General features: G+C 41.1%; 1 protein-coding gene across 4 annotated transcripts in view; it reads left to right on the forward strand.

The window, feature by feature from the left end:
- The window catches only part of Pde4b (phosphodiesterase 4B), a 526,974-nt gene that overhangs the window by 141,433 nt on the left and 361,941 nt on the right, over positions 1 to 23,600 (forward strand). The window contains exon 1 of one of the 4 annotated variants that reach the window (XM_075946585.1): positions 12,599 to 13,615. The exons of the other annotated variants lie outside the window; for them this stretch is intronic. Coding sequence (XP_075802700.1) covers positions 13,347 to 13,615 — 269 coding nt within the window. The 5' untranslated portion in view covers positions 12,599 to 13,346. Of the gene's footprint in view, positions 1 to 12,598; positions 13,616 to 23,600 lie in introns of those variants that run through there. 4 annotated transcript variants of the gene reach the window in all.

Consider the following 23,600-nt stretch of genomic DNA (forward strand, 5'->3'; position numbering starts at 1 on the left):
TTTATTCTAGTGGGGGCAGGGATAGGCACTGGCAATTCCAGGAGTGGTAGAAAATGTTAGACGAGCAGAGCTGGGAGGAGGGGAGAGTGCTGACTCACGTAAGTGGATCCGGCAGCCTCTCTGAGGGCAAGACTTGAATAGATTCCTGAAGGAGATAAGAAAGGGAACCTTAGAAATATCTAAGGCAATTCTGAACAGGCACTGAATCAAGTGCCATTTGATGGGTCTTGTGTATTTAAAATGAAGTCTCATTTATTTAAGATGAAAGCCTACTGTAATGATTACATTTACATATACATATATTGATTATATATACAGACAGACAGACAGACAGACACACACCATTTGAAAACGTCACAATGAGGGAAAGAAAAAGCCAAGACTTATTTTTAAAGCTATATGTGTATAAAGAAGGCATAAATTAGCAGCTTTTTTCTTGTCATAAATACTCTCCTAGCAGAGCCTTATGGGGTTAAAACAATGTATCTCAGACATAATGTACTGTAACTGATTTTTAACAACTGAAAATGTACAGAAAATGGTGTTTTGACTGTCTATCTTTAGGGCTCAGCTGTTGGTGTCACGATTCAGAAGTTTGGATCTCTGCCTCAAGAGACACATTTTCTTAGCTGTAAAGAATCTGCTGGAATCTACAACTGTAATCAGAGGCTGTGATCGAGAATATAAATCGCTTATTACAAAGGGGGGAGGGGCTGCTGCTTTTCTTTTTCCCCTTTGAATGTGCCCTATTCTGGGTTTGTTCACGTTTGATAAAGATGACATTTCTTTGGCAGCATTGTGCGGCAGGCAGTGCCCATGTCTTTTAGTGGATGCCACACAAAGAAACCTTCACGTGTGTTAGGAAATCTGGAAACTGAACCCAGAAATGGTGGTAGGCGGAAACAGGAAGGAAGAAGAGAGACTCTGTATGTTACTTTGGCAGTTGGCAGAAAGAAGCATCTTTCATTCCTCTTCTAAAGTCTCACCCACATTCGAGAACTGAGAAATAAATGCAATTAAAGTAGGGTAGGAATATTAATAATTTAGTCCCTTGGCTCTTAAGCAAGATAAAAATACTGACTGTAGTTAATGGAGCACACAGAAAGGAATTTCCAAGCCCAGCAAGAGCTTGTAGAGCCAGTGTGGATTTCAGACCACAGCACTGTCTGTGGTAATCATAATCAAGGCCCAGAACTGTCTAACAGTTCTCAGCATCCACGTCAAGGATATCGTTAGAAGGTAAAGCAGGCTAGAAATAGAATCAAAGAATACTTCTTATATACCTAATGTTAAGTTAGGAGAGAAAGAAATACCAAAGAATGATTTCTAGAATTTTAGTAACACTCAAAGGCTAAATAAGTTCTAATTTTGAACAGCAGATGGAGACAGGTCGAGGCAAGTGCCTCCCATAGCTTTCGTCCATGCTGACCTGAGGCTGATGCAAACACCCAAACAAAACGGTCTTTTAAAATAACTCATGAGTATACCAGTTTACTGCACGGTTGGAAGTATGCTTTACAACACTAGGGATTAAATGTAGGGCCTTGCTCATCCCGGGCTGGTGCTTCACTAATGAGCCCTAGCTTCAGCCATGGAAAGCAATTTTTGTCACATTCATATTGCTTTGTGTTGCCCTGAAATATGGCATTTATGGATGTATTTAGGATTCTAATTTCAGATTATGAGATGATTACAATGAATGACTTTTATGCTGTAAGTTAGATTTTTATGTAGGGCATATCTATATTTCTTTTTCATTTTTTTTTTGTAAGGAAATAATAGTAGATTAAAGACTAAGGTTTCAAGTGCCCTGGCTTGGTTCTAAGTTTTACCAACGGAGTTCCCTTGGGTAATCCATTCATCCTTTCAGTAATCTGGCTTCTCAATGTATAAGACACATTATATGCTTCAGAGTCATGAAGGTAGGTATGATGATACAAATGAAGGCACCTAGGGCATAGCGAACATTTGATCACAGGTTGGTTTCTTCATCTATCTCTCTTTTGGCTCCTACCTCTCCCATCTCGCATTTTGGAAAGTGCCTAGATGTATCCTTCCCTTGTGAACTTCACAAAGACCCAGTATTTTAGGCAGCTAGCCTCTGGAACTGTAGGACAATGAAGCTCTCTTCTTTATGATTCTCAGCCCATGGTTGTATCAGGAAGCAGTGGGGTGTTGCTGTAACAAGTATCATAGATTGAGAACATAGGTTTGAAGCAAATTTGACTTGATTTGAAGTGCTTGGTACACAAAGGTCAGATTGCCACGAAGAGACTGTGGGAGAAATGCCAACAACGCTTGTGATGCATTTGTAGATGGGATCAGAAATGCGTTACTGGAAACCAGAGAAAAGATAATCCTGATTAAAAAGTGGCGGAGAACTTGGCATAATCACATTCCACATTTTCTTCCTGGGAAATATACTTTGTGATTGAGGAACTTGCATTTAGATGAAATTTCTAAACAAAACGTTAGAGGCATATCCAAGTGTCTCCGTGCTGTTTATAGTGCAACGGGAAAGGAAAAATTGAAAACAGAGGAAATTGCTAAATAAAAAAGATGCAGAACATGAAGAATTAGAAACTTCTCAGCCTATCTGTATTGTTTTACAACAACAAGGACACAGTACGTCATGTTCTGTAAGAGACATGAGACATGATGGGAACGTTATCTGTATCCTGGATCTGCTCTAGTACCAGGAAAAGCCAGGCGTCGAGATGCAGGTATACAAAACTCACCTGTGGGGTACCCTCTGCCTCATGGCTTGACCGATGCAAACGGCAAAGCAGCCAAGACTTTGGTCAATGACATATCAACAACAGAAACTCTCCCAGCTTGCACTGAGGGAAAGGATAGTAGACAGTAGAGACTGTCAAGCTTCGGGTATTCTCTGGTCAGGCGAGAGGAGAATAGAAACATCTGGTGGCAAATACGCGTGATCTTTTAGAAAAGGAAAGAGTGATCTAGAAGTTGATTCATAGACCACTGAGGTTGCCACTTTCCACACTTTCCAGAGGGCGCAAGACTGGGAAAATGAAGCCATTTCTTTGGTATCAGGCCTGTGACTGCCTCGAGCCTAGGTGCCCGGCACTCTCACTGTAGTATATGATCAGAGAGCTACACACTGAGTTAAAAATTAGCAAAAAGAATAGAGAAGAGTCATCTTAAAACCTGGTGGGATTTGCCCTGCTGGTTTTGAACTCATTTGCAGTCTATGAGCCCCCCTTTTTTTTTCTCTTCCAGGATCTCACTTTCGAAAAGGATTATCGTTTTTATGACTGTCTCATCATTATATTCAGGAAACAGATAACTGCTTTTATAATTCATAGATGGAGAGCAACCTTCTTCCAAGTTCCCCGCATAACTTATTTGGTTGATTTAAATGAGATGTGGCTTGGGATTTAAGCTGACGCCGGGAGGGTGAGATGTGAAAATGTTGGCATGGGATGGTGTGCTTCGTAGTTTGCCAATGAGAGAGATATAAATTGGGGAGATCAAAGAACAGATTGTTCCTTCTTGAAGCACTTAGTCTGTCAAAATGTGGATCTTAAGTATCCCCCAAATTCCATATGGTACAAGTTGGTTCCTAGCATGCTGCTGCTGGAAGGTTGAATAAGTGTTTGCAGAGAACTTAGTGAGAGGTTCCCAGATTAGTAGGGGGGTGTCTTCCGGGAGAACTGGGGGACCCATCGTGCTTCATCTGACTTTTACTGTCTAATCACAAGGTTAATGACTTTTTTCCCCTATGCATTCCTGCTATGACACATTCCTGCTAGTTCGGAACAATGGGTCTAATCAAACCCGAACCAGTCTCTCTAAAATTGTCAGCCCAGGTCACTTTACTATACCGTTGAAATTACCTGAACTTTAGTGTTCATATTTACTATTTAGTAGCTACTCTATGGTCATTTGTTTTAATATGACAAAAATAAGATCACCTCCTAACCCCCCAAGGTGGCCTACTTTTGAGAAAAGATCTTCACAGAGATTATAAAATTGAAATGAAGTCATAATGGTTGATCCATCTAGTGTGACTGATGTTCTTATAGCGAGAGATCATTTGGCAGTAGACATGCCTAGAAGAAAGACAACAGGAAGAGACAGATGGAGAATCTGTAAACCAAAGAGCCTCAACCACATCATTTCTTCCTAAATCTAGAGAAGGAACCAACCCTTTAACACCCGTGTTTGGACTTCTGACCTCCAGAACTGTGAAAGAATAAACTTCTCTTGATTATGCTTATGTTAAAGACTACATGAGGCCATGAATTTGAAGGAGGATGGAAAGGGGCATATGTGAGTACTTTGAAGGAGGAAAGGGTGAGGAGAAATGTTGTAATTAAATTATAATCCCAAAAATAAAATTAAAAGACCACGTGACCTAGCAGCAGAGACAGGGGACTTTTGCTTGTGAAAGTGGTACAGGCTTCCTTTTTTATTTCTCTATGGTTGCCCTAGCAAACAACTAGGTAATGCTTGCCCATTGTTGGCAGATAGCCTATTGGGGTATGTGTGTGTGTTTATCATTTAAAAAAATTATTATTATTGTGTTCATGCAAGTAAGTGTGCATGCCCCTCTTGGGGTATGTATAAGTGTTTATCATTTAAAAATTATACTTCTTCTTATTATTGTGCTCAGGCAAGTGTCTGAGGACAACTTTCAGGAGCTGGTCCTGTCCTTTTGCCTTGTTGAAGCACGATTTCCCTTGTTTTCTTGCGGTTTTCTCCACTGGAGTGACATTGAGTGTGTCAACCACACTCCAGGGCAGAAGGTGACAAAATTAACTACATGGATTTGTTGGTTTGTTTTTGTTGTTGTTTTGGGGTGGGGTGTTTTGGTATTTATTTCTGTTTTATTGTTTTTTTGTTTGATTGTTTATTTTGAAGGTTTTTGTTTTTTTTTTTCCTGATCTTTTTTTCAAGAGCATTAAGTGAAATTAAGTTGTTAGGGAAGTTGGGAAGACGTTGGGATTTGAGAGAAGGGAAAGAATATGTTCAGAATATATTGCCTAAAAAATTGAAAATAATAATTTAAAAAAGCAAAAAAAAAACCCTTTTTTGTTTCTGGACATAATATATGTGGAAACTAAATGGCAGCTCTGAAGAGACAGCGAGGGACAGATTACAGAGGAAGAACCATGGCTGTAGAAAGATTCAAGCTAATTTGAAAATGATAAAAGGTCTTGAGTACTTAACAAAAGAGGTCACACAGACAACAAGCACTAGTGTAAGGAGCAGCTAGTAGTGCTATGTAAACTCGGTTCAGCATCTAGAATACTGCACACTGTTGTATTTCGGGGCATAAGCTAGCCAGGCGGCCGGGGTGCTGGGGATGCAGCCCTGCCGCTCCTATTCCTACAGCACACCTGTTAGAGTCACTGAATCAAATGTATACTGACAGGACGTGCTGGTGAGCTTTGGAGCAACTGGAACACTCATACATTACCCATGGGAATGAAAACTGCCAGAATCAGTCTGGAAAACAGGTAGATATTGTGTTATAATCAACATATACTTGCCATCTGACTAAAGAATCCCATTTTGTGTGTGCGGTGTGTGCCCCCCCCACAGTGTCAAATGCAAATGCTCGTGCAAAAGTTGTACATACAACTTTGTAGAAACCTTACTCATAATTGCCTCTAACAACAAGAAAAGAGCTCAAATATTTTTTGTAGACAATGAATAAACAAATTATGGCGCATCGAGACAATAGGATCCTATTAGGAGGTAAAAATGAATGGACTATTAATAAATCTTGGCTCCACTTTGTGGACGCTATGCCAAACATGGGAAGCTCGTCTCAAGGGGTGAATCTGATTCCGGTTGTATAGCATTGCTGAAGAGAAAGAGCCTTAATGGTGGCGAACAGGTCAGAGGTGCCAGGGATTGGAGATGTGAGGGAAATGTAAATGGAAGCCATCTGAAGCAGTTGGTGAGAACTATTCTAGATCCTGACTGTAGCAACCACATGAATGCAGAGCCTCTTGGAATCTTTGCCATAAGGCTCAGTGTGCTCATGTGTATAAGGTGAAAAGGAATTAATTTTTACAAATGCTAATGAACTTTTATGATAGGAAATTAAATTTGAATAAATTCTAAGATCGCATAGTCCTGGTGGCCAAGCTTCCATTTTCTTCATCATCAAAGAGCAAACCTCATTGAATTTGCAGATTCTAAGGAATGTTCAACATGAGCAAATTCAAAGTGATCAGTCTGTAGTGATTAAGCTTATCTTGAAATCAAGTGAGGCAGTTTCAGCACCACTCCTTCCCTATTGTTTACTTTTTTTATTTTTGTTTGCAGTCCGGGGGATTTAATTCAGGACGTTGTGTATTCCAGGCAAGCCTTCTATGACTGAGCTAAAGCCCCAGCCAGCCCCATAATTCCCCATTTGGTAAGCATTTTCTTAATACGTGTCCTCGTACCCTTTCAAAGCCCACTACCCTTCGATTAGAAAATGTTGTCTTGTGAAATAGCTCGAAAATGTGAACAAGTCTGGCCTGGCCCCTGTACTGCCATCCTTTTCCTGAGAGAAGTGCAGCAGCTTTGATTCTGCTGCATTTTTGTGTGTGCCTTGCTCTTATTTTGATCTCTGGGCTATCACAGTGAGAGGGGCTTTTAGAGGCAATTATTGTACTTAGGCTCTTCAGCTATATATACACCGAGCCTCTAGCACTTCTTCTTACCTAGTCACGGCTACGGCGGACAGGACAGAGCATAAGCGAAAGGTAAAAGCTAATGTTAGAGGGAAAGACCCTCCCAAACATGCCTTTGGGTCTCTAACACTGATGTGACATCCCCTTCGTGGGCCGTTTGCTGGCGGGACGGAATGATCCTAGGAGTCGCCTCTCTGAAGAGCTCTGTAATAATCGCCCCCGGAACACACTCTTTCCTTGCATTTTGGATAGCTGACTCGTGCTTGCTAACGTTACTTGATGGTACAGTGACTTAGGAAACAGAGAGAAACAGCGTTTTTCTGCTATGCACTCAATTAGGCTGGAGAAATGGCTCAGTGGTTAGGAGCATTGCCTGCTCTTCCAAAGGTCCTGAGTTCAATTCCCACATGGTGGCTCACAACCATCTGTAATGAGGTCTGGCGCCCTCTTCTGGCCTGCAGACACACACACAGACAGAATATTGTATACATAATAAATAAATAAATATATATTTTAAAAAGATGCACTCAGTTGCGCCGTCAGCTCAGAAAGCGCAGTGCAGAGCGCATTTGGCCAGTCTGTACCTCCAGGTACCACCCAACTGGCAGAGGATACAACACATTGGGATTCTTCCTGTACGCTTCCTGAAGTGAGGATGTGAAAATAATAATAATAATAATAATAAAATAAATTATAGTAACTGAGTAAGAAGGACTATAGATGCCAAAATACAAAAGGAAACTTAGGCAACAGAAAATAAGACACCTGGGTAATAATATAACTCCCTCGGATTGCTTATAAAGTCTGATCCTATCTTTACTATGTTAATAATTCTTCAACCCTCAGTAACGAAAACAGCAACTAAAGGAATTCTCCTAGGACTAACTTGTTGCTGTCAAAATCATATTCTATGCAATCCATTAATTGTCCAACTGCTGTCTAAGAAGATGAAGCCAGGCCAACAGGATGCCATCTGGCTAGGCTTGGAGGAGGCTGTATCTTTGAGACAAATACCACATGAGCAAGAATGCAAGAGCCGCTCGCCCACAGATTGAAGTATAGTGGACTCCCATGTGAAGACTGTAAATTTTATGTCATATTTAAGAATCTGGGAGAACGAAAGAGACAAAATTTGTGATGTGGTCCCCACTAGCTTACCCACAATCCAGTGGCTAGTCCTCCACCCATGGGTGTGTGTGTGAGCAGCAGAAATTGGACTTGGTGGGTTATAAAACGGAAGTGATGGAACAAGAAACTGGGAGGTGGGTTTGGGGGAACAGGTGGAGGGGTGAGGAATAAATATGATCAAAATTCATCGTAGGCAATTCTCAGTGAGTTAATAAAAATTTCAAATGTTTAAACAAAAATAATCATTAAAATGGTAAACACTAGCAGTCGTAAATTTAGGGGGTAGTTGATCCCATTTTCGTTTGACTTCTCTCTTCCCCCATTTTCTTCTGCACTGGAAAGACAGATAATTTCCTCACCCAGTTAGTACTTACGAAATTCTTAACATGCGGTAGGCATTCTTCCCAGACAGGGATCATAGGGATGAAAACAATAAAGTCATTTGCTTCATAAAACTTAAATTCTAGGAAGATTAGCAAGCAAATGGTGTGTGCTATATTACGTCCTGACAGACAGAGGAAAGTGAGGCAGGGCATTGTAGTGTCAGACAGGGTGATGGGAAAAAGCCTTCAGACACATGCTATCTGGACAGATGCCAGCAGCCAAGGAGGTAAGCCATGCGGATGTGATGGGAAAAAGGAAGCCTGCATGTCATATTCACTGAACAAGGAGACCACGTATCTGGAGCAGAGGGGGCTGGAGGACAGAATCCAGAGCTGAGGCCAGAGAGGAACTGCCAGTGACAGGGCCGAGATGCACATGGTACCCTACAGGCGGCTGTGGTTTTCTTCTGGGTTCTGAGAAGCTACTGGAGGACCCTGAAGAGGCAGTTTTTCCTAACAATATATCTCTAAGAATCATAAGATTGCCCAAGAATCTGTGATGTGACCTCCCGGTTTTGTTCCTCGGGATGCAGGTTGCACAGGTGAAAACTGATCTTTCTGAACACCGCTTTACTAACGGTGAGTAATTAAATGTGAGCCTACAGATAAAAACAAATCCTTTAGGTCGTCTTATGAAAATAACATGCTACGGTCACTTCAGACTCAAGACATTTAGTACTTGAAAAAGTAAACTTCCTGTAATATGACCAGACCCATCCTGGGAAGAAGCAATTCATATTTTATTGCATTCTTGTCCACCTCTTCACTAGCGCTGATGCCGTATAATCATCTGTGCTATAGAGTGTGAAGACCTGTGTTTACCTACAGGACCAGTTCCTTAATTGTGCCATTTTGTGTCTCGATGCTCTGGTTTGAAAACAGACAAGATAATGTATATTCAGGGAATAGATATTGTGCACCATCTATGGAACATTCTAGAATTGGGGGATCATAAGCCGCACTACTGTATTTGGAACTCAGTACATTATAATTATATCCTGTGTGGGTGCTGGGTACCAACTCAGGGCCATGAGCATGCAAAGCTAAGTCTTTAACCTGTTGGGAACACCTCCAGTGCCTGCAAGCCTTTTCCTTTCCCCGACTTACATTATTTCAGGTGGAAATGTTTATAATATAGCACAAATAAACTGAGCTCTAGAGATAATGGATGCCAGTGGCTTTGATGTCATCTATTTATCATGAAAGGGAGGCACGAAACTGTTCGTCTGGTGGAACATACCAGCACGTGAATGGAACAGGAAGCTTCCTGCAATGCCATTTCAATGGCAGTTTCTTTATAGGTATCAGTTAATTGTACTTTACCAAGATGAATAGGAGCTATTTTGGTATTCTGTTGTGCATTATGTTTCTTTCAGTCATGCTAGAATGATTCTCCAGCTCCATTTCTTTGCATTGAAATTGTAATTTATACCGATCCTGCTGCAGAAAAGCACACTGACTGTGTATTGGTCAGAAGAGGCTGTGGTCCTTTGTTGGCATTATTCCTTCCCTTTACCTTGCCTTGGACTGAAGAAAAGGAATTGATGTTTCTTTAGCTGAACGGAGTCTAATGGCAGTTCTCAGATGGTGTATTGTTTTGACAAGAAGGAACTAGATAGAGAAATAGATAAAAGCTTAATTAAGAAACGAATTCTTATTATTGTTTGTTTTAACTATACTTTTTAAGAAGAAAATTGTTGAATATGTTCTTTTATATCAGACCTTCAGTTTGTATGCAGAGCAAATTACAGCAGTGTTATTTTGAATTCGGCGCTGTGCTAAGATACAGAAAGTTCACCTTTGTGTCTTTAAAAACTGCTTAGTTTTACAAAAGCCGGCTGGAAATGATACTCAAAGAAAATTTTACTCAATGGCAACTCTTGAAATTCAAATTTTATATTGATCGCAGCATAAAAGACGATACTATATAAAAATATGATCATAAAAGGTGGTGAGTTTTTTTTAAACATTTTAAACTTATGTTATAAATATCATTTTGTTGGTAGTAATTACTTGGTCCTTCTTTATGGCGTTAAAAAAACCTAAAATGTTGTTAATATATCCCAGATATTTATAAGAGGTAATTGTTCATCTGTTAGTGACTAATTAATTTTATTCCTTACTCTATTACTCTGACAGGATGCTGATCCCAGAGATTTATTTAACTAACACTGAAACATACTATAGATGGAGTTTTCAGGAATTCACAAGAATACAGACTTAAAAACTAATGATTCCTAATTTCTCCTTTTGAGGCTAGGAATGGCATGTGGACAGGAAGGTTTCCATTTTATTTCATTAGATGCTTCTCAAGTACAGAATGCTGTTCTATGAATCTTTAATCTCCCATGAAAGGTGTGGTGTCTAGCTTGTCATAGTCCTAAAGAACTGAAGTTCAAGGAAAGAAAGTTAGGCCACTGGGGATATGGCCTTGGGACTCCAGCCCTTCTTTTTTCTCCATTTATCTACAAACACTACAAACATGAAAACCAAGGAACCCAGGCTTTCAAATAGTCTTTCAAATAGTCTGCTTATCTCTTAAATGTTTTAGGTATCCCTCTTGGTAATCCTGGTTTCCTTCTTGGTAGATGGGGTTAGTGGGTTTGGCTATCTTTGAGCCTGTTGACAGAGTGAAATCACGGGTGTGGAACACCATCAAATGGCAACATGATCAGCATTTTCTTACCAAAACCTCAGTTTCTACTTATCCATATACGACTATGAGATTTGCCATTATCTTTTCTGAGAAGAAATTCCTAAAATGTGTATTGATTTTTTGGCTTTGAAGAATAAATACGAGCCAGGTCGTGGTGGGGCACACCTTTAATTCCAGTATTCATGAGGCAGAGCCATGTGGATTTCTGTGAGTTTGAGACCAGCCTGGTCTACAGAGTGAGTTCCAGGACAGCCAAGGCTACACAGAGAAGCCCTGTCTTGAAAAACAAGACAAAACAAGAAACATAAATATGAGAAATAGCTTTAATGATATGATACATAGGAGAAGCAGCTTTAATGGGCTCAACTTGCTATTTAATTTCTTTTGCTAATAGGTCACTGTGAATCATGGTAGAATCATATAATCTCATTTCCCAGTTTTAAATCATATTATTTTGGGTGAAAGTCTCAGCTTTGTTGCATAACTCAGCAAATAGTAGGTAGCATTAGCCATATTTTCTCCATATTACCAACAATCTGTCTTCTCAAGACACTCAAAATATCTTCAGATACCCAAAAGCATGCATTCAGACCTACATAGACAAAAGAATGCTTTAAAATGAACTGAAAGATACTCCGCAGGAGTCAGGAAGCCTGAGTAGGGGATTTGGTGGTGACATCAATCACCAGGATGGACTTGGATCCTTTTCGTCCTCTGGCTCTGTTTCCTTGTTTGAGGAATGATTGGCTGGGCAAGGAGCATCCAGGACAACCTAAAATTCCATGACTGTGCATTTGTTCACAATGCACTTTAGCTGGGTGTTTAAATGTTGATGCGTTTTCTGAATCAGCAGTGTAAGTAGTGATGGGGATGCTTAGGAACCAGTAGTTTAAGCTCCACTCACTTCCCCAAGCCTTACAGTGGGATCCTTCGCCCCTCCACAGAAGCAATGGTCTGCTTTTGGTTAACCCTTTAACCTTTAGCACATCTTTAGTGTGTGACATATATGAAGGATTCTAGTGAGCTGGGTGACCTTACACATTAGCATGTAAAAGGAATGCTTTTCACTGAAGTCCTGCTCTATGCCTTCACTTTCTGTCATTCTTGTTGATTAGCCCTAGACTGCTTTGTCACATTTGTTTGAGATCTACCTGGCTCCAGTGACCATCACTGTCAATACAGATCGCACAACGCTCAGAGACATATATACAATGATTCTCTTTATACGTCAGTGAGCCTTTGAATGTGTGGAGCTGTGCTCCCAGCCCCCCCAAAAATAATAAATAAAAATGCCAGTTTGAAAGGATTCATTCTCAACATGCCCCAACTACATTCCGAGTTGTGCTCCTCACAAAAAAAATGTGAAAGCTCACTCTCCGGTGCACACAGCCACCTACATACACACATTGTGTACCTCTCTGTGCACGCACGCGTACACACACACACACACACACACACACACACACACACACACACGTGCACAGTGCCTGACTTGGGAGTCCATTACCTGGGTGCATATTTTACCCAGTTGTTACCTCCATTTCAAACGAGGGGTGCGTTGGCCGCCAGAAGAGGCTTTGCATGCAATATAGAGTGGCTTCTGTGGGCAGATCCCAAACAATGGGCTTTAGCAGAAGAATGAGGGTAATGTTTATTGGAATAAAAATTAGGTTTTAAATTCCTTGGGGGAATGAACCAAAGCCTGTTCAGTGGAGGGTTTTTTATTATTTATTTTTTTTAGTACTGATGCTGTTTTGGATCTTCTAGAGAAGGAAGGGGGGGGGGGTTCTTCAGCAAATCGGCTCTTTGGTTCAGAAATGCCATCTGGAAAACTGTTTTACTGGGGCTTTTTGGCCATCCCTGACTCGTCACAGTTTTGACTGTGACGAAGACAGTAGTCACACAATTTTAGTGCACGTCTGAGCAGTGAAGGGCATTTTTAAGGGGGAGAAATGGCTCAGTTGTTTAAAGAATCCCGGGCCAATGGCGTTTGATAGGCGGAGTCACTGCTGTGTGCATTGCCGAGCAAGATAATTCTGAATGAAGACTTTGAACAGCACAAGCTGGACGGGGCTCTGGTTCCTTCCTTTGTGCAGACCAAAGTGACTGGGTGGCCAGGCTCTGCTTGCTGTCTGGGTTAATCCAGCTTGTTTGATAAGGTTTTCTTAAAAGAAAAATGTGAAGGACTTATCAAGAGCCCTCATGAATATTTCATGAGTTTGATATATTCAGCTGAATGAGTTCAGTGAGTCTCCGTGTGTAACTTGCAGACAAACCTCATCCACAAGGAGGCTAGTGACAGAGGAAGCACTTTGGCGCATTTTCAGAGGCAAAGGCAGCCTGATAAAGCTCCTTGTGACAGGCTGACTTGCCATTCTCCCAGTATGCTGCTCTGGTTCTGAACGGCTCCAGGATTGGAACCACAGCTTCCCAAATTAGCCCAGGGAAGAGTGTGCTCTGGCCGCTCGAGCAGCCCTTTAACCTGCCGCGGTGTCTTTGCTATGCTGGAGGCTGTTGTTTTGCATGGTGAAAGCTAGCACTCGCTCCATACAAGACATGACAGCCAAAAATTCTTCCAAGGAACTTACTGCTTCTGAACCCGAGGTTTGCATAAAGACTTTCAAGGAGCAGATGCACTTGGAACTGGAGCTTCCCAAGCTACCGGGAAACAGACCTACATCTCCCAAAATCTCTCCACGCAGTTCGCCGAGGAATTCGCCCTGCTTTTTCAGAAAGTTGTTGGTGAATAAAAGCATCCGGCAGCGACGTCGCTTCACTGTGGCACATACATGGTAAGAGGGGACTTAAAGGCATCTCCTGGGCTCGGCAGATTCTTGGGTTCTCAGCAGTGACTTAGAAAGGTTGGAAAATGGAACGTCTGAGTTTTGTTCTGGATCCAGACCACAAGTATGAGTTGAAGGGAGACAGCAGGTCACCTCAGAGTGCACAAACGTAGAGTGTGCCTAAGTGTCGTTGTGCTACCTGCTGTTGCAGAGAAAATAAGCCTCTGGCTGTAGAGACCCTTTGGAATGACTGCTCATAAAAGCGTATGTCGGCAAATGGGGAAATAAGGGAGTTTTTAAAAGTAAGATTTTTGTTTCGTCTCTGTTCTGTGACATGTTATTTTTAGGAGTATATTTTTGGTACAAGAATAGAGATATTTTTATCTCAATTCTAATCTATTTCTTAACATATAAAAGCCTAACAGCGTGTTCTTTTGTCATGTCTCTGGGGTATAAGCTTCATATTCACCAACTTTCATCTTTAGCTGTCCAAACAAGGGTAAAGGAAACTAAGTTGCCACTTACAAAGCTGCACTGATAATCACTTTTATTTATAATTTCAAATTATTTGTTACTTAAAAATTTTACACACATACACACACACCTATATATATACACACACATGCATATTTAGGCATGTCATATATAAGAATGTAGTATAAATCGAACCAAGCCTTCCCACCTTGGCATGTGTTTTTACATGGAGTGTAAAAACACTCGGGTGGCCTCCTTAAACCAGTACAGGGAGGAGACACAAGGAAAAGCACCCCAACCATAAGTCACTTTGACCTGTAAAACCCAGGCCACCTCAGGTTCCTTGGAAGGAATATGTTCTTTCAAATTGAGGCTGCCTTTCAAATTGGTGTTTGTGTTTCAGCTTAATTTTCCTAGGGACCGTGGCAATAAAAGCAGGAAGTGGTTTTTGAAGGTAATCCCCACAGCGATGCTGTGCCTGCATGCGAGGCTTGCCAACCAAGGGAGGAAGCTGAGGCTTCGGGACGTTTGGAAATCAGCATTTACTCAGTTGTCTCCTCCTCGCCTGAGAGTGTGCATGCTTGCTCTGTGCGCGATGTGTTGATTAATCATAGTTGCCCATAGAGGGATGTGTCTCGCTTTGATGTTCAGCCAACAGACGCTTCACCTAGTTAAATATAATGCGGTTATTCTTACTTCTGCCTGGGCTGTGGCATGCTTTCATCGCAGAATTGGTTGGTCATTTCGGCGAATCACCTGCTGTTATTTCATTGCTCCCTGTTACTTGTAGAGCACACGTGACTAAGTTTTCAAAACCTACCAGTGGCGACAGCATTTGTAGAATGACGGTGTTTGTGGTAAAGTATGTGCTGATTTGAAGAAGTTCTCTCTCTCTCTCGTTCCTTGCCCCTCCTCCAACAATATGTCTTTACATCTAATACGCTGAGTGGTGGAACTAAATACAGGAAGATAAGTATGTGTATAGTTCTCATTAAAGGACCATATGAAGGAAAATACTCAACTGATGAAGAGATGCCTATGTCTTACTAGCTAAGGGAATGTTAAATCATTGTTTTGATATGAAGGACCTTTAATTTTAGGTAGATAATTTTCAAAGACTGGAAAATATTCTTAAGATTCTGGTAATATTATTATTAATGTGGCGTTTTGGTGCTTGAGTATAATAATGAGACCTTTCTTCTTCTTAGAATAGATTCTTGATGTGATAGAAACATAGAGCTATAAATACTGGAGGTTTTTGTCTTTTCAGAAGAATGAAGTTTTAGAATGATTAAGGAGCCGGTTTTACTCATGCATTATACAGAGTTCCTTGCAGCGAGTTGCAAAAAGAACAATTTAATGATATGTGAGGTTACTTATGCTAATAAAATAGATGAGTTAAAACAAAATGTCCCGCAATTGCCAAAACCAGAAACAAGACATTGGCATAATCTAATGCAATACAGGCATAAAGAATTGATTCATCATCAGACTCCGAAATAACCCTGTCCTCCCAATTCACTTTCTCCTCTTTTTATGCCTCTTAGTGAAGTTGATTCTCAACTTGTTTTCAGTTCCTGACTAAAATCTGTACTGATGCTTATTTCTTTTATTGCACCTGTTGTAAGATGCCTCACATTTTTCAAATTTATTGTCATGGTATAAACAAAAAAAAATCCCTTCTTGGAAATTAGACATGTCTCTTATATATTTGAATGACCCCTCACCCCCAGCCTTAAAAGACACAGGCTGTTTCATTTTTCCCATATATGAAATAGTTCCACAAAGAGGCACAAGCATGTGCACCTTAGTCTTGCCTTTTGTCATGATGAAATGTAACTAGCCCTTTCCCAACCAGCGACTGACATTTTCCAGATCATGCTCTTAAATTAGAAGCTCTAAGATACACACTCAGAAGTCTCTAAGAACACATTACGACTGCACAACAGACGGTAGGCTTCTTTCAAGAGGACTGGGTTGCTTTGATTCCATCGGCAAATTAAAATAATTTTTCATGATAAAGCTAAACAAGACAGAGGGTGCAGTTCACATCTTAACCCTCTGAAATTTGTCTTTTTATAGTTATTTATAGATTTCCTCCTTTGATGGAATGGACAGGAAGCCCTGGCTTTGGAGACCCGAGTTGTGAGGTTGGGCTAATAACTGATTTACTGCACATCTGTATAATTTTGACTCTGAAGTTATTTTCAAAATATCTGAAGAAAAGTAGATATTCAATGTCTTGTCATTGTTAATCATCTTGTTCTTGCAATCCCAAGTCTGCAAGGAATGTGAACGATTATCTTACTGCTTTCTCTTACCCTTGGGCAGAACCACATTGCTCCATCTTTGACACATGGGCGTCTAGCCCACTTTCAAGACTGAAAAGAAAAAAAAATTCCAATAACCGCACTTAGTATAGCACTTTGCCATCTCACAGTACAGATACTGGAAAAATACTTCCTCTGACTCAATTGATTTACTTTTCATGTATATCCTGTTCCCCCCTCACTGGACATTTGGCAATGTCTAATGCTAATGTGCTTGAACGGAGGGAGGAGTATAAGTGGTACTTTGCTTGCTGATTTTATTGACTCAACATATATACATGAATATATATTGGTAGCTATGAAGGAAATATAAACAACTCTGCTTCCAACCTATATTTTTCCTGTTCAAATGTATCTTAAGTTCTTTACTTTAATATTCACATATTATCTCATTTAAGTTCTTCATTTGCATTCTTTTCAGAATCATGTTATACATATAAAAGGCTTTTAATTATTTCTCTTATTCTAAGTATTTCTGGCCCATTATTCATTTTTTTCTGATCCTTACCCTAAAGTTTCAGTTCTGTGAATTATGACTCCCTAAATGGATGGATATCAGCATTATTGTTGGATGATGTGATTGTGTGTGTGTGTGTGTGTGTTTTAGGGACTGCTCAGCCTTGCTGGGTACAGAATGTGACTGTATCATTCTCAGTTAGTGTATTCTTCATCCTTGGCCCCAAGTCTGAGATTGCAGTTTCAGAAGCACAGTGTTCCTAGTAAAGTATCAGTAAACCTGCTCACTTTTGCCTGGCACTTGCTGCATGCTGTCTAACTTTTTCAGCCTTCTCTTCCTGGCTGGTACCCTTGCTTACTCATCAATGATTCTTTAGGGTGCTGGTTGCTGGTCTTGAATGAATCTTGGCCACCTCCTAAAATGCTACCTTCTAGAATAGCAAATGTACCAGGTGGTCACCACAATCTATCTGCCTGTGTTTGCAAGGACTAGTTGTATGCTTTTAGTTATTGGATATTATGGGACAATCTTGTGTTCCTCCCCATTTAGTTTCCCCTCACTATTGAAAGACTTTCTTATCATCTTAGTTAAGGTTTCATTTGCTGTGATAAATACGATGACTCAAATCACTATCGTGTTCACATAATCCGAAATCTGGGAAGAATTCGAGTAATTATCTTATTATTCAATAATGAGTTTACTTCATATTTCAACTCTTTGGCATGCTTTATTACTGAAGGGTGTCGAGTAAAGAACCCGGAGGCAGGCGCCGAGGCAGAGGTCATGGAGTAGTGCTGCCTACTGACTTGCTCCCTGCAGCTTTCTCAGCCTGTTTGATAATACAGCCCTGGACCACCTGCCCAGGGGTGATGTCACCCAAAATGGGCAGGACACTCCCACATTAATCACTAACCAAGAACATGTTCCTCAGGCTTGCCTATGGGCCAGTCCGATGGAAACATTTCCTCAATTAAAGTTCTCTCTTCCCAAATGACTCTAGCTTGTGTCAAGTTGACCAAACATAGCCACAGACTTACTTTAACCAATGTTCATGAAAGGCATACTTTGTGTTTAATACATAAATATGAAAATATTCAACACCAATATTTATACCCTAATGGAAAAGCTGGAACAAAAGGAAAGTAAAAGAAAAACAATATAAAATATGCCTGGGCTTTCTCTGAACTTCTAACTTGCTTTCTGTAGGATGTAGTTTAGCTTTACTTTCTTAAACGAATCCATGGCATGTGTATAGAGTATTTTATGTAACTTGGTTATTTACCAGTAATATTGGAATCATTTAGGAGATGTCTAAGTTTAAGCATGTTCATTGATTGGGAGAAATATTCACCAAGTACCCTAATCTGGGTATAGAAAACACAAACTTAGAAAGATTTCTTACAGTCTTCATGTAGTAGCCGGAAGATAAACATATACGTTAATAAACCATCAGTGGAACATGAGCAATGCCATGGAAGTGTGCTCTTCGCTGTCATGAGGATTGTTAGAAAACATTCTTTGCGTTAGAATTCATGTAGAGAATAGATGCCAATAAAGTGGGGTCTTAAGCATGAGTAGGAGCTCTCCAGGAAAAGAATAAGGAGAAAGAGCCTTTTATCTGGTCAATAAAGCATTAACAAGGAAACAAATAGTGAGCACTCAGGGACGTAGTAAAGAAACTGCTGACAGGACTACTCTGTGGTGATTAAGGTTTTTATTGTTCATGAGAGAGATAAAATATCGAGAGACATCTGGAAGAGTCCGGAACATAGAGAAAGAGAAATAGACTGGACATGGCCAGTGCTACCTGTGAGAGAAGGAGGAGGAGGAGAAGGAGAAGGAGGAGGGGGGGGAGAGAGAGAGAGAGAATGGTACAGATAGCAGCGGCAAACCTTGGTTTTGTAAAGAGAACAAGCAAGGTATATGGGAGGAGGAGGGAAGCCTGGGAAACTGAGGAGGGCCAGGGTACATGCAGCAGATAATCCTGGCCAAGACACATGGAAGGATGGTGTGTTTGAGAAACCCCATTGGTTCTTCTAGTTCACCAGGAGGACTTTGTACTGTGCTTTAAGTACAAACTCCATTTTGTCTTTTCAGAAACCGCCTTGGTCTAGAACTTGAACCAAATGCTGATGGAAGCTCATGCCTCTAAGCTTGAGTCTGTTTCTTTAATCAAAGAAAGCATTTTGTGAGTCACTCTATAAATGGAGTCCTCCTGGTCTTTCACTGTCCCCGAGATGTCAATATATTAGACTTTTAATGTGCTCATTGTAAAAGGAGCTTGAGAAGAAGCTACTAGAAACATACTAGAAGCATGATGTACCCATGCCAGCAGGGGCTTTGGGGAATTGGGCTGCTATTGCCTGATTGTTGAAGCCTAAGCCTCCTCTGTGGAATCCCATTTTCTTTCTTCTTTCATTAATATCTCCTGGATTATCTCTCAGCTTTTCTCACTGGGTTTTGTGGTGCTTCCTTCTGTGAGTCCACAGTCAGGCTACAACAGCATTACGCTAGAAAATTTACCTGGTTCTTAGGGGAAACCTGAAAAGACTAAACATGGTTTATGAGGTCTGCACTGCCTGGCCTCCGTTGACCATGGCCTCATCGCTTCTCCTCTCAACCAGCTGAACCTTCCTGTCTTGGGACAAGCCAAGCGTGTTCCTGCCTGAGTCTCTGCACTTGGTTTTCTCCTGCCTTGAAGATTAGTGTTGCAAATGATGACGTGGTTCTCTCTTATTTCCCTCCTGGCATCTCCTTAAGCATCAACCCAGAAAGACCTTGACACCCGACCTGCCTTCTAAAACTGAACACTTCCCACCTTCCAGCTCCTCTTGTGTTTTACTTCTCTTATCGTTCCTTGAGCATATAGTGCAGACTGCTTCTTTGTTACATTGTTATATTTTTCCTTTTATTGGCTGCCACTCCTGCTAAAATGAGTGAGGGCACAGATTCTGCCCTGTTTTCTGTAGTCCAGGAATTTATAAGAAAGACATTTTCTTCTTTCTCTTCTGAGACGGCGTCTCATATAGCCCATCTTGGCCTTGAGCTATAGCTACATAGCTAAAAATGACCTTGAATTTCTCCATTTCCCTACTTCCCCCCTCTACTTCCAGTTTGTTGCATCATCTTACCCATTGCATGCAGCCCTGGAATCCAACCTAGGGCTTCTTGTGTACTAGACAAACCCTCTACAACCCAAGGAAGGCTAATTTTCCATGAAAGAATGTGCAAGTATGATTCCTCTTTCCTGTTTTTATTCATAGATCATGTTTCCTTTCGCCTGGTATGGGAGGTGGGATGCAGGAATTTGGCTCGTAATTATCCTGCAAGCATCTTTACTCTGTTTGCCTTCCAATAGCTGTGCTCCCTTTCTGCCAACAGCACAGCTCTGTCTTGTTTCCTGCTTGGTGCTCTATGATTCTGAGCTGCAGCTTCACCGTAGCGCCTCACTGTGGGGCAAATGGTTTACATGTGAACCATCTCATTAAGCCCCTGGGTACGAGTCACACTACCTAGCCTGCAGTACTGTAAAGCCACGTTGCTCTGTGGCACTGACTAATCAATACTTATTTACTTGGCTAGGCTCCATGCACCAGACAGTACAATTTGTGCTGTAGCTTAGGAACGCTTGGAATCTCAATCACAAACTGTCCAGAAGTGGGAACGGAGCCATCTTCTGTGATCTTGCCTTCCTTGTGCTTACATCTTCCGTAATGAGAATTTTAATTACCTACATGTTGTTCTTAGGAACATTCAGGCAAGAGCTGCAGTGGTTTGAGCTCTTCATAGGATCTCCCCAAAGAGCTTGGGAGTCAGAGCCCGTGACTTGCAGGATGAAGAATGTGCTAACCCTTGTCCTCTGGGAAATGCCTTAGGAGGAGAGGAACTTTGCATATAACTCTCTGTGCATTTTCCTGACCGGGACTTGGGGACCTCGTCACTTACAATAATTTGTTTTCTACAGACATATTTGAATTTTACTCTATAAAACTTCCAGGTCAATTGTTGACCTTCCCAGGTAGCCTCTTGAGAAATTGGGTGTCTGTCTTCTCTTTGAGTGATGCTAAGAATGCTTTTTAGATCTCGTGAGAAAGGGAACACCTGTGACTCTGGTCTCTGGGTAGAGCTGAGTTTGACTTCCTCTTCCCAATTCACTCCTTACAGCTCAAACTTACTGCAAATTATAGAGACTGGAAACAAAGGTAGAGATGATGGAGGTAGAGGAGAGTTTCTTACCTACAGTATTTCCTGGAAAGTCAGTGTCCCAGCTGTCACTTGGGGATATCTTGAGATGGCAAACGAGAATGATCCATTTTTTTCCCCTGGTGCTATTTCTTGCAAACAACATACATAAGCATGGACCGGACAACCCTGGAGGGATTCTCAACCAGATGCCATAGCCTCCAAGTACTTCAACCCTCGCCCCTGACCCAGTTAAAAAATAAGAGTGGAGAGATACAGAAATCTGGGTCACTATGCTTTATAATGGTATAGAAAAACCTAGATAATTTGTAACATCAGGACCAAATGCACCTATCACAAGCAGCAATGACAGTAGGAACAGTAGAGAGTCTGGAAACATCTTTGGGACAAGGAGAGACCCCCAAGAGGAAAAGTTCAAACTTCAAAAAGTTGAAAGGGCGCGCGATGAGCTCCGTCTCTACTGCTCCCTAACACACCGTGTTGTATGCTAGCATTCTGAGAAGTCGTGGACTCCTTTGTGGCTCTGGTTTTGAAAGCTAAGGCAGTGAAACAGCTCCGGTGCAGGGTTACACATATTTGAAGTCGTTTATAACTCTCCCTGGTGATAAAGTTTTGTTTGGAGTGCTTGAAACAGTTTCTAAGAGGATGTTTACTGGATTCGAGGTTCTCCCCTCCCTGCAGAAGGTCAGAGGCTTGTTGCTAAGACTGCAAAGCTTGTGGGATTAGAACTGACATTATATGATGTCTCACGCTACGCGTGAGCTTTTTCTCTGGGAATTTTTGATATTACTTCTTACAGAGAATCTTCGCTGCATGCTACTTCAGCTAAAGTCAAAGCAGCTAGTTTGAGTATCATTATTTGTTCTGAAACTTTTGACATATAGCCTTATGCTCAGGAATTTTAAGTGTTAATTTCATTTTAAGAATGTATCTGTCTGGCTAATATAACAGACATCAACTGCATTAAAGCATTGGTATAGTAGTAATTTGTGTACCACGTCACACATATGTGATATTTCTGCTTAATTTTCTTACTCAATCTCTAAACATGCACAAACATGGATGTTATAGTCAGACTTGATTGCCTGAAGAGAAAATGTTTTTTTCTTTCCTTTTCTTTAACTACATTTTTAAAACTAAAATATGATTACATCACTTACACCCTCCCCTGTCCTCCCTCCTGCTCCTCCCATGTCCCTCCCATTCCCTCTCAATTAGATAGTCTCTTTATATGCATCCATATATGAAAACACAGCCTGCGGTGTCCATTTGGTATGGCTTATGTATACATGATTTCAGGGATGACCGCTTTGTAATGGATAGCACACTGGGGGCTCATCCATAGGAGAGGCTAATTCTCACTTTCTCAGCAACTATTATCGTCTGTAGTTCTTGGTCTAGGGTGAGGCCCTGGAACATTTCCTCTCTGGCTTTAGGACGTCTATTGATATTATCATTGTTCAGGGTTTGTCTTGTGTAGGCAGCCATATTCTTGAGGTGTTATGGGTGTGGCTTTCCTGTCATGTATCAGGTGGGGCTGGGCTCTGCACAGCCCATGATCTCAAAAGCATTTCTGAGTTGGGTGTAGTAGTACATGCCTTTAATCCAAATTTGGGGAGACTGAGGCAGGAGGATTGCAATTAGTTTCAGGCCAGTCTTGGCTACAGAGTCAGATCCTGTTTCAACAAACAAAAGCAAACACATAAGCAAATAGCATTTTCACATATGGAATGTGCCAGTTTGAGAGGTAAAATATACAGGAGAATTACAAATAAATGTATCATAATAACCATACCCTGGTCATTCAATATACTGGAAAATAAAATAGAGTTCATTTATCGTCATATAATTGTAAAATCTTAATGAACCAAACTAAATTACATGAAAATGAACTAATTTGAAGACCTAGAGTGGATTACTTCTCTCCCTGGCAGGAATCTTCGTTGCTTTGATTTGTCCCATCGACGTATTTTCTAAAGTCCTTTGTGTCACTGTGAGGCAGGGAAAGGACCACTCTGAAGTCATCTCATTCACATGCTCCAGTAAGCTTGAGGGCAAAAACGGGAAAACAAGACATAGGAAGATGCTTTCTCTATTTCAGGATCCTGCCTCTAAAAAGCCAATATAGGACTCTGAACAAATGCCCTGGAAGAGTTCCAGTGTCATCAAAAACTCATTTATTTCAAAATGTTTCCTGGTCACCCTTTCTATTTCCTCTCCAAAATTAATGTGCGTAGATGGTTTGTCATAACACAGAGCATTCGAGAGTGCTCCTGCGGCCTATTTGTGCCGTAATCACCTCAGCACTTTACCCAGGAATCCTCCCTCTCATCACCAGATCTATTTTTGCCTGCTGAAGAGAGGTCAGAGAGGAAAGAAAAATAATCCATGAGCCCCAACGTTTGCTTGCAACTGTCCAAGACATCCCACTGGGATTTTGTCCTGGAAACCCATAGATGCAGTTTTACCTCACGTGGATAAGTTTGGCCTTTGCGATGTCCACAGCCTACAGATCCTGGGGCAGGCTCAT

This window comes from Microtus pennsylvanicus, chromosome 13 (assembly GCF_037038515.1).
Source record: "Microtus pennsylvanicus isolate mMicPen1 chromosome 13, mMicPen1.hap1, whole genome shotgun sequence".
NCBI lineage: Eukaryota > Metazoa > Chordata > Mammalia > Rodentia > Cricetidae > Microtus > Microtus pennsylvanicus.